Here is an 11,654-nt window from a genome sequence, read left to right as displayed (position 1 = left end):
GTGAGCCACCATGTGGTTGCTGGGAATTGAACTCAGGACCTTTGGAAGAGCAGGCAATGCTCTTAACCACTGAGCCATCTCTCCAGCCCCCATGAGGGAATTTTTCATTTCCTCTTTAAGGGCCTCAAACATTCTCCTAAAGTTATTTTTAGGATATTTTCTTCTGCTTCATCTATATTTGGTTGTTCAGGTCTTGCTGTTGTAGGGTTACTAGTTTTTACTGGTGTCGTGTTGCTCTTTGTGGTGTTGCATGTGTTCTTACCTTGTCTTCCCATCCTTTCCTCTCATTGGTGTGGTTGGGACTATCTGTGACTCTGGTGATCAGTCTTCCAGGTGCCAGTGGATCCAAGGCTCAGATGGCTGCTCCTCGTGGTGCAGTCAGGGCCACGGTTCCAGTTGCTCCGTTGGTCACTGTGTGTTCCTGAAGGTTGCTCAGCACTCCTGGGCTTTGTTCTGCTCCTGTGGATTTCACTGTCTCAGGCCTGCTCCGGCCTAGGTTAGGTTGATGGCTCAGTCCTGTCTTTGTCCCTGGTCTGGATCCACTACTGCTGAGGTCCCTGGCTTGGGGTTGGTCCCGCAAAGATCTCTGGCTCTGATCTACTGCCTCAGAGTTCCCAGACTTGGGTGTTCCCAGACCTGCAGAGGTCCTGGCTCAGGTCTATTCCCTCGGAGGTCCCAGTCTCACACCCGGACCCACAGAGGTCTCTGGACAAGGTAGCTTTTATAGTGCTGGAAAGTGTTATGCATCGTCTTACTCAGTCGTGAATACTACATGCTACAGTAACTATCAGCCTTGTATGATATGGCCACTGGTGCAATGGTGGCAGTAACATCACAGGAGTAACCAACCAGTTTCTAACTGGATTTGAAGCCCACTCCTCAAGATGGAACCCACAGCACACCTGCACTGTTACGGGGGCCATGACCTTGCGGCAAGACAGGCTGTAGGCCCTAGGGAAGAACCTGCCACTAGTACTCTGCTGAGTGGACACAGGTTAACCCAGTTCCTAATGATGTCCTACTAAACTCAAAGACTCGTGCACCTTCCAGATGTAATTGGAGATGCTTCCTTTTTCAGCAGACAGCAATTAATATGGAGACCTACAACTGGCCAAAGTGGAATGAATAAGCTCTCGGCCCTAAATGGAACATCTGTGTCACACCCCCTCTTCCCACGGTACAGGAAGCATTGTGGAAGAGGGGGTGGAAAGACTGTCACAGCCAGAGGTGGGGGATGACAAGGAAAGTGTTTCCTGTGCCAGCCTTTAGATGTAGGCTCAGTGTCGTTTTCACCACAGTAGATGGTAAAAGACAAAAGGACCATGTGTTCAGTGCCAACCTGGGCTACACAGTGGGATTCTGTCACAAGCAACAAACATGTATGTGTATATATGTACTCATATCAACACATATGTATGGAAAGTTTGTTAAAATACATAGTGGCATATCACTTTTAACACAATTTCAATTCTATATTATCAAGAATTTTTAATCAAAGCAAAAGAAAGGTCCTAGACATTCAAATTCCTTTTATCTAACAGTTCTAGAGTTTCATTTTTTGCATCCATATTTTCATGATTTCCATAAAATATATTTTCTCAAGAATTATAAAACACAACAAAATATTAAAAATAAAAACATGAAGTAGCATCAGACAGTGGGAAAACAGATTAGAATAGTGAGAGTTAGGTTAATATGAATTCAAATTCTGCCATTTTCGCCTGGCTTCTGCTTTCGGTCCATGACCTTTGGCACATTTTAATAAGCTACATTCTCCTGACTAATAATTGAGACTTTTAGCTGAATTGTCAGATTAGTTGTGACGTTATACTTTGTGAAGCTGTCACAAATGCTGACTCCGCTGAGTATAGTAGCACAGGCCTTTGATGCCAGTTCTCAGGAGGCAGAGGCAGGCAGATCTCTATGGGTTTGAGACAACCTGGCCTGCAAAGCAAGGTTGAGGTCAGCCAGGGTTTCTGAGAAAAAAAAAAAAGGCAAAACCAAACAAAAACAAAAACTGTCCCAGCAAATGCTGAGTCACTGCTCCTACAGGAAATACTGTGTGAGTTTTCTGTGAATATCTGGTCATAAATTCACCAACCGATCAGTATATAACCTTGCTTCGCTGTGTTTCTGTTTAAAAATAGCTGATTTAAAATGTGTTGCCGCTTCGCCAATTTGAATTTAGGCCAACAACTCTTACTCAAGTCAAGTTTTACCTAACACGCACTAACAAGTGTCTGCTTGGGACGCTTCTAAGTTTCCTTCTGTTTAGGAACAACAGCGCATCAATAATATACATGGAGAGCAACAGCAAACTGCCAGCAAAAAGCACAAGAACTAGCTAGCACCTTGCCCCTGTGAAAGAATCCTTGTTTATAGTGTGAAAGCGGACACCAGGGCATAGCTTTACTTGTGGGGGGGTTTTGTGGTGGTGGTTGTTGTTGGGGGGGGGGAGCTTGCATATCTAGACAAGCACCCTACACCGAGTCTAGTCTTCCTCCAACCACCATGCTGTTAACTTCAGCTGGAAACAAATGACCAGGGTGGGGTTTTGTTTTGTTTTTTTTTGCTTATGTCTACAAACAGTCACACTGAGTACTGAATTTGGAATTACAAATCAATTTAAGTACACGGGCAGACTGCAAATAAAGAATGCATGAGAAATAAGCACCAGCCATGAGCCAGGTAAACACTTCCAATCCGGGGAGACTACAGAACTGGACTTAGTTTTTAGTTAGTCATCAGCTGTGCTGCTTTCATGTTAGGATCTGTTGTAGTGATTCAATCACAGGAAAATAAGTCAAAGAGATAGAGACTGGATAGCTTGAGGTGCATTCCGGGAAAACCTGGACTGCTGTGAGTACAATTCTCTGAGTGATTCTACTGAAGGTCCAGAAAGAAAATAGAGTTAATGCTCTAGAATGCTCTATACTCGACAGAACGTAAACCACGGACCGAAAGCCACCAGGATCAGGTCCCAGAAACGAGGCGTGTGTTACTGGACGGTGGAAAAGGGAAGGCTGTCTTCTGCTGTGGCAAAGACTGGGCTGAGTTGTGTTCATGAAGAACTGTTGTACAAAAGGTGGCAGTTACTAGTGAGAACGGACTGGAAATACAGCCGAAGCTTACTAAGCCTGGCTTCCTGACAGCTGATAGCAAAGTGCAAAGGGAGAGAGAGGACTTAACATAGAATCGTTAAGAAGGAAAGAAGCAGAATTTAAGGATTAAGAACTTAAGCAGAAAACCCACAGTCCATTCATATGGTAGGGTTAGAGTGAGCCAAAGAAACACACCTTGGCCCAACATGCACAAGACCTGCGGTGGACACAGAGTGGAGTCGGTCAGGCAGCCCCGTCCCTAGCAGAGGGTGGTGGTGGCCATGCAGCCCTAGCTGAGGGTGGTGGTCATGCAGGCCCGTCCCTAGCATAGAGGGTGGAGTTGGCCATGCAGCCCCACCCCTAGCATAGAGGGTGGTGGCGGCCATGCAGCCCTAGCTGAGGGTGGTGGTGGTCATGTGCCCTGTCCCTAGCATAGAGGGTGGAGTTGGTCATGCAGCCTAGCTGAGGGTGGAGTTGGTCATGTGGGCCTGTCCCTAGTGTACAGGGTGGTGGTGGCCATGCAGCCCTAGCTGAGGGTGGTGGTCATGTGGCCCTGTCCCTAGCTGAGGAGCTATTGGTAACTGATAGCTGTTGGAAGAGAGGAAGCTAATTTTCTCTAAGAATAGGCCAAATATGCTCCAGGTGGACTAGATGAGATGGTCTTTTTTTTTTTAAATGAGAACACAAAGTTGGGTGGGTATGGAAGGCAGGGTGAGGGGGTGTGGGGGTGGGTATGGATCTGGAAGGAGGTGGGGGAGGGGAGTGAATACAATCAAAAGACAATGTATGTAATATTATATGTTGTATATGTGATAATATTAATATATATTATATATATAACATAATAATATTCGATGGGCCTGATGATTCGGTGCTCTTATAACTTATGATCTCCTATTCCTTCAAGAATTCCTCCTCATGCCGGGCGGTGGTGGCGCACGCCTTTAATCCCAGCACTCGGGAGGCAGAGGCAGGCGGATCTCTGTGAGTTCGAGACCAGCCTGGTCTACAGAGCTAGTGCCAGGACAGGCTCCAAAGCCACAGAGAAACCCTGTCTCGAAAAAAAAAAAAAAAAAAAAAAGAATTCCTCCTCAGGTATCCTTTCTCTAAGGCTATGGAGGCAGCAGAGACCACTTCCTGTGTTTCTGGTGAGCCTTCACGGCTAACTCTACCCAGCAGGAGGCACACATTTCCCTATCCCATGATTTGCATACCAAATGCTTTCCTGAACAAAGGCAAATCAATAAACTACAGTCATCAAAACTGTGGAAAACCGAGGAGTGGAGGAGTGGCTAGAGAGGATTCTGCCAGCTCTAGTCTTATATTCTGATTGGGCAACGGAAACATTCAGAATCTCTTCTGAGCAGACGGCCCCTGCCTTTTCCATTCCTGAAGCAACAGGTGCCCTTTGGCTGCTCAACAAAAGTCAACTCAGGCCAGGCCAGCCCAGTGGGAAAGGCAGGAGAACATATTAACAGTTTCCTCCTAAACTCTGGGAGGGCGGACAGAATCTGATTTCACCTCACAGCGAGGAGAGAGAAAGAATATTCAGAGTGACTGGCCAAGACTATGGCAGCAATATTGAAAAGAGCCTTGGTAACATGACACCGTATCACAAACAAGCAGGGCTGCTCTCCGTTAGCAGAAGAGGGGCTTCGGCCAGGTGAAAGGCCTGAGTCAGCCTGCAGTGGCTGTGGTGGGACAGCACATCACCCAGAAGGAAAGGACTGACTGACTCTGCTGTGGGACTCCGAGGTCCCACTCCAGCCACACGGTGCAAGAACAACGTGGTAAACAAAGCAAACACAAACAAAAAGAACTCGTACGGCAGAAAAGAAAACCGACTGGAGCATTATGTATGGAAGATAACCTGACATAGAAAGGGAGGAGTTCAATAAAAAAGCCTTCAAAATATGAGGCCATCAGCAGTCGGAGAAGAGGTTTCCATGTGCTGCTACAGAAAAAACTGGGACGGCGCATCCCGTGACACAGATAGGGAGGTGCAGCATAGGAACATTAGTCTCAGTGAGAGAATGGCTACATTCCAACTAACTGCCCAATAGTACTGACTAAGTAAACTAACAGTCCCACAAAAACCAGAGTGACCAGTATAGGAGACCTATGGGCAGTTCCTAACAGGAATGGGAGGAGCCTGTGAAGTCAGGACTTAGCAATGCTGGCCTGCAGACAGTGGCTTCTGCGCTAACAGAAGTAAGGGAGGACCATTATGGGAGACTTTCCCTCTGACAACCAGTGCAGCCATGTCAGTGGCTGGCTACATGCCACCTGCGGTCACTAGCCCAAGCCTTCGCCCGCTCCATGCCAGGCATTACAGAGTTCTCACAGTGACCCTGAGGTGAACACTGTCATTGTCCTCCTTTAATAGGTAACAGAAAGGGCTTAGGAGGCCATGTGACTTGTTCAAGTTTATTCTATTTGCAAATGACAGTGTGGAGATTCAACCGGCAGCCTGCTTGCCAACTCAAACTTGGCAGTCTTTTGCTCTTCTTTGTTGCTTCCCAAGACAATACAGTCGCATGATAGATATAGCCCTGAAGGGGAAAATCAAGGTAATACTCTGTAAATAAACTAAGATGGCACTCAGCTGTAGTGAGCTGCTCTTCTCTTTAGAATTTCCAAACGCTTTCTAATATGATGATATCACTTCTACAGAGAAAGATAAGCTGAGGCGGTAAACTGTACTGGGGGAGATTCATTACAGCGAGGATTCTTAAATCCTAGAAAACAGCTACTAAAATCAATGTAGAGTTTTAAATATACCTTTTCCTCCCCAAACTGAAGACTTTTCATCTAGTTGCAATTGTTATAGTTGCAGAAACAAAGGCGTGTGCTGTGGGCCCTTTTTACAGCCAGACTCTACAGTACACTGCTAAGCTATCAGAAACAAAGTTCTCAGTATAGAAACTCGAAAGCAATCAAGGCATTCATTCACTCATTCATTCACTCACTCACTCACTCACTCACTCACTCACTCACTCACTCACTCACCTAATTAACATTTATGCCTGCCAATTCCATGGACTAGAGAGTCCCCAGTGAATGCAGTGTCCAACCTTCATGGAGTTTCTGGCAATTCCAAGATGTGACTTCTTCCTGGCCTAAAGGAGTATTTGCTTATTTTACATTGACATGCTGAATAGAAAACTCTGGCTCCAGGCCGCTGGGCGGAAGTCAAAGGTCACACCTTCTGGGAGAGGGAAGTTGGGCTGATGAATTGCAGAGCATCAACCTCAGTTCCCTGCACCTGGGTCACGACCAGCTGTGGAACAGTCAAGTGAAGAAAGCTTAGACCCTCGCAGGGCTCCCAGAGGCTTCTGGATCTTGTGGTGTTTCTGCGAATGGCTGCTGGGACCTTGTGATTCATTTAAGCTCCTTAGGAGGAGACGGGGTGACACACATGAAAAAAATCACTTATTTTGGAGTGTTAGCTGCTCTTGATCCTGCTGAGAAAAGAGCCTACTATGTAAGCTGCAGAAGATGTGCAGATGTCACAGATAACGTTTTTACCTTCATCTAGTATGAACTGCAGTAATGAGGTAAACTGAGGGAGCATGATGTAAGCAGTTCCTTCTTATGCAGAAATGATCTTTTTTAAAAAAATTATTTATTATGTATACAATATTCTGTCTGTGTGTATGTCTGCAGGCCAGAAGAGGGCACCAGACCTCATTACAGATGGTTGTGAGCCACCATGTGGTTGCTGGGAATTGAACTCAGGACCTTTGAAAGAGCAGGCAGTGCTCTTAACCACTGAGCCATCTCTCCAGCCCCCAGAAATGAACATTTTATCTTATATAGAAACAACCTGTTTAGATGTCAAAATATTAGATAAAGACATGTATATAGATATATATAACATATATAATGTGATATAGATAGATAGATAGATAGATAGATAGATAGATAGATAGATAGATAGATAGATAGATAGATATTCAGAAAATCCACACTGCCTTGCTGCCAGTAAAAACCCATGGGATTAAGGTGGACAGGCACACCTGCAAACTCTCCCTTCAACTTCCTTTATTCCACCCCTCTGCCAGGTCAACTCATTGCCTTCAAGTTAAATTTCTCCTCATTTTCTTTAGGTTGCTAAGTTGTCATCCAAAAGTAGTGGGCTAAGCATCCCAGTCTGCTGGAATTTTAGAACCGAAGTTAACTGCTGAACTACTGTGACCATAAAAGGTGGAGCCTCCGACCCTAGCGCATTACTTGGTCAAATGTCCCTGAATGTTATCCATCTCACCTTCGATATAACTTGGACTGTCCAAAACTCACAATCACCAGTGGCACCTGGAAAGTAGTCAGGACGAGAATAACCTGGGGAGGAACAAAAGCACTCTGTCAGTAAGAAGTGAAAGACACGGCCACCACATGTTGATAGATGGCAATGCTAAACTGTACTTCAAAGACTGATGCCAGCCCTGCTTCCTAGGAACCTATAATGCAACATATCCGAAAACCAGAAAGGACCACAAGCCAGGGTTGTGAGGTGCTCATCTTATTCTGTGCCCTACAGTTGAAGCTGTGAGTCAAGAATGCTCAAATACATATAATAAAGGAAGGATTTATCTAATTTGTATTTATATTACCGTAAAATACACTCTCTTTTCTGCCCTCAGAGGTCAGCACACTGTGGGTGGTCTCCCACGGGCCATGTCATGTGTCTGTGTGTCTTTTGCTCCGAGTTGCTAGTTCTTCATGGAATTCATCTTGTATGAAATTATTTTTCTATGCAAAAATATGCATGAGAAAAAGGTTCTAGATAAATTAGTAAGGCACCTAGAAAGTATCAAGAGTCTACATAATACTAAGAAATCTTAGCTAGGCATGGTGTACACACACCTGTAATCCCAGCACGAGGGGGTAGAGGCATATGATCAAGAGTTCAAGGCCAACTTAAACCATGCTGTAATTTAAGGCTACTGGGGCTACATGGGACTGTGCTTGAAAACAAAACACCTAGAGTTACCAACTTTCTCAGCTCAATGAATAAATCATAGAACTTAGGGCATAAGTCAAAATTGAGGAAAATCGAGATACACTTAAGGACATTATACTGAAAGCTGAAACGGTAATTATAAAAAAACAGCTTGCTTTGCTTATGTATATATAGGGTGTATGTGTCTGTCTATGTTCATGTATGTATGCATATGTACGCGTGTGGAGGCCACAGGTCAACATGGGTATCCCTTTCTGTTACTCTCTGCATTATTTTGTGAAACAGGTTTTTTCATTGAACCTGGCACTGCCTGAGTAGATAACACGACCTAGTCAGAGATTTCTGGGGGTCCTCCTGCCTCTGCCTCACTGTTAGTAGGATTATAAGCATGTGTGACCACATCCAGCCATTTCTTTCCAATTTTCATTTTAAGTGCGTATGTGTGCCTATGTGGAGGTACAGGGGCACAGATGTCCTCAGAGGCCAGAAGCCTTGGACCTCCTGCAGCTGGAGGCCTAGGTGGTTGTGAACCCACTGACATGGCTGCTAGGGACAGGAAGCAGGTCCTCTGCGAGAGCCCTGTGTGCTCTTCACTGCTGAGCTATTTCTCCAACCCATGTGCAGCTTCTTCCGTGGGTGCTGGGGATCCAAACCCGGGTCCTCAGGCCGGCACAGCACACCCTTCACCCACTGAGCACCTCTTTAGCCATGACAACCTGCTCTCCAAAACCAGAGCTGTACTGGTACTGTTCCAGTGTACCTCACACTGATGTAGGCTTTGATATCGAACACCACCCCCAAGATAATGGAGCCAGTGATGCCAAGCCCTGACCAAAGACCCAAAGTCCCTGCATCTACATCTCCACATAGAGACCTGTGGTACACTTATTTTTTTTTTAAAAGATAGGGTCTCCGGACTGGAGAGATGGCTCAGCAGTTAAGAGCATTGCCTGCTCTTCCAAAGGTCCTGAGTTCAATTCCCAGCAACCACATGGTGGCTCACAACCATCTGGAATGAGGTCTGGTGCCCTCTTCTGGCCTTCAGGCATACACGCAGAAAGAATATTGTATACATAATAAATAAATATTAAAAAAGTATGAATTTAAAAAAAAAAGATAGTGTCGCCTATGTAGCCCAGGCTAACCTTCAACTCCAGATCCTTCTGCCCCAGCCTCCCAAGTGCTGGGTTACAGGCATGTGCACCAACACTATACCTATTTGTTGTAAGGGCAGACAACAGGTCGAGCTGGCATGGGCCCACAGATACCACAGTCCTTCAGTACACTATGGGAAAGGGCAGAGGGAAAATATAGATGGGAGGGAAAATGCCAAGACGCACTGTGTTCCCTTTTCTGCTTCTACGTGGAGGTTCCTTGAAAGGTTCCCTTCTCAGGTAACAGCAACTCCCTGCCTCCTTTTCTCGCTCCTCTTGATGTTAAGGGGCCCAGGGACAAAAGGTGTCTTTTGCTGCTATGGACCATTAAGCATCTCCTTAGCCCTGATAACCTGTGTTCCAAAACCAAAGCCTGGGCTTCCACGGTTTTCTGGTTTGCTGTCATGTACCTTGCACTAATGTAGTCATTAATTAATCTGTTAATTAATACCTCCCACTGTACTTATCAAGCAGGGTAACAGTAGTCTTAAGACTGCTTTCAATTGGTTCCCAGTTCTACAGCAATGCCAAACCAACTACAATTTCCTGAAAGTCTGTCCTGAAAACACATTTTCTGTGACTAAGGCTGAAGAAACGTTTAGAAAATATTTAGTGTATATCTGCCCCAACCTACATTATTTGGGTCGACTGAAGGAGTTTAGAATATTACTTACCCCAGTGCTGTCTCCAACCCAGGACAAGGACACCGAGCCACTGAGGTCATCAAAGACATGCTATTAGGGAAAAGGAAACGAAATTTGTTTAGAAATGTCATCCTTCCCAGCAGTTCTTGCTTTCCTCAAATATCCAGACCTTTATTACCTTTTTACATTTGCTGTTTTGAGAATGCCATTCACAAGTGCTCTATTTACATAATTTCCATTTCAAACTAGTCCCTCTCCAACTCCTCTGTTTCCCTTATTCTGCCTCCCCAATGCTGGGATTAAAGGCATGCACCACTACTGCCGGGCCCCTTAATCCCTCTCAATTTTGCAACCTCTTCTTTAAGTGTGTGTGTGTGTGTGTGTGTGTGTGTGTGTGTGTGTGTATCCTGCTGAATCCATTTAGTGTTGCTCAACAACTGATCGTGGGGTGCCCAACCCCAACTGATACATCTACAACACAACCCTCACCCCTACAGCTCAAGGTACATCACCCAAGAGGGAGCAGAAAGACTGAAAGCCAGAGGACCAGGATAGTTGCTCCGAGGTAGCATCTTCTATATATGACAAGGCGTTGCACCACGAAATCTTAACAATATGTCCACCTAAATGAGCCCTCCACAATGACAAAACTGGCTGAAATCTCAGCATGGATGGAAGAAGTCTCATAAGGCCCTGTCCCTAGAGAAAAAGCTACAGGCAATTGGTGGCTGTTAAAATAGGCGGAATCACTCTTCCCCAGAGATGAGCACTCTGATAGGCTATCCAATCCTTTATTACTCTTCTGCATAATTAAATTCATAATTAACAAGGGGACACAGATTCCCAGAATAAAATCTGGGAGAAATGGGATAGGATTTAGCTACTTCATCCAAATTGCAGATGCCTTAGAGACTTCAAGTCTCTCATACAAAGTAAGCCAAGCAGATGAGTTAGTCTTCACTGCACCAGATGGGGAGGTGGGGAAGTCTAATTGCTTCTCCAACAGAGCTAAATATAAAGACATAGCAAAGTATTCTTAGGGCGCTTAAAAACAAGAGCTCAGAGCCCACACTGACAGACATAATTATAACCCAATAGGCATAACTGAGTTTGCTAAGCAGTCTTCACAGTGCAGCGGGACAGTTAGTGGTCAGATTCCTCTTGCTTCCAGGCTGAACTGCTAAAGTGAAGGGAGGCAGAAGCCAGGAGCAAGTGGCTTTGTTCTGTCTGTCCAGCCGACAACAGAGATTCATAACAAACCTTATGAGAGCTGTGCTGGGGACTGGGAGACAGAACAGGGAAAGATGGTGTACTACATCTAGACTACAGGAAACGTGCAAAAGGCAGCAACAGCCACCTCTGCGGGAAAAGTTTCACCCAAACACTTCTAGCTTCTATTTATAAAATCACATATAGACAGGTGATGGCGCACACCTTTAATCCCAGCACTCGGGAGGCAGAGACAGGTGGATCTCTGTGAGTTCAAGGCCAGCCTGGTCTACAGAGGGAGTTCCAGGACAGGCACTAAAGCTGCAGAGAAACTCTGTCTTGAAAAACCAAAATAAACAAATAAATAAACCAATAAAATAAAATAAAATATGTTTGTCACTGAAAATGTAAACAGTATGAGGAAGTACAATAAAGAATATGAAGTCATTCAGAATCCATCAGACAGATATTCCAGGTTAATGTTTAATCTCCTAGTCTTTATCACTTATTAAGCTAATAAAATAATTCAAGAGGCACTGTAATCATTTGAAAAGACTTCTAGGCATACAGAAATCACGATATA

At 45.0% G+C, this 11,654-nt stretch overlaps 1 protein-coding gene across 1 annotated transcript in view; it reads right to left on the bottom strand.

The window, feature by feature from the left end:
- Sort1 (sortilin 1) overlaps nucleotides 1-11,654 on the bottom strand; it is an 83,647-nt gene that overhangs the window by 46,253 nt on the left and 25,740 nt on the right. Inside the window, exons 4-5 of the mRNA XM_005367922.2 lie at nucleotides 9,893-9,952; nucleotides 7,369-7,442 (exon numbers count right to left, since the gene is read on the bottom strand). Coding sequence (XP_005367979.1) covers nucleotides 7,369-7,442; nucleotides 9,893-9,952 — 134 coding nt within the window. The remainder of the gene's footprint in view (nucleotides 1-7,368; nucleotides 7,443-9,892; nucleotides 9,953-11,654) is intronic.

Source organism: Microtus ochrogaster, unplaced genomic scaffold, assembly GCF_000317375.1.
Source record: "Microtus ochrogaster isolate Prairie Vole_2 unplaced genomic scaffold, MicOch1.0 UNK25, whole genome shotgun sequence".
NCBI lineage: Eukaryota > Metazoa > Chordata > Mammalia > Rodentia > Cricetidae > Microtus > Microtus ochrogaster.
This window is presented reverse-complemented; position numbering and strand designations above follow the sequence as displayed.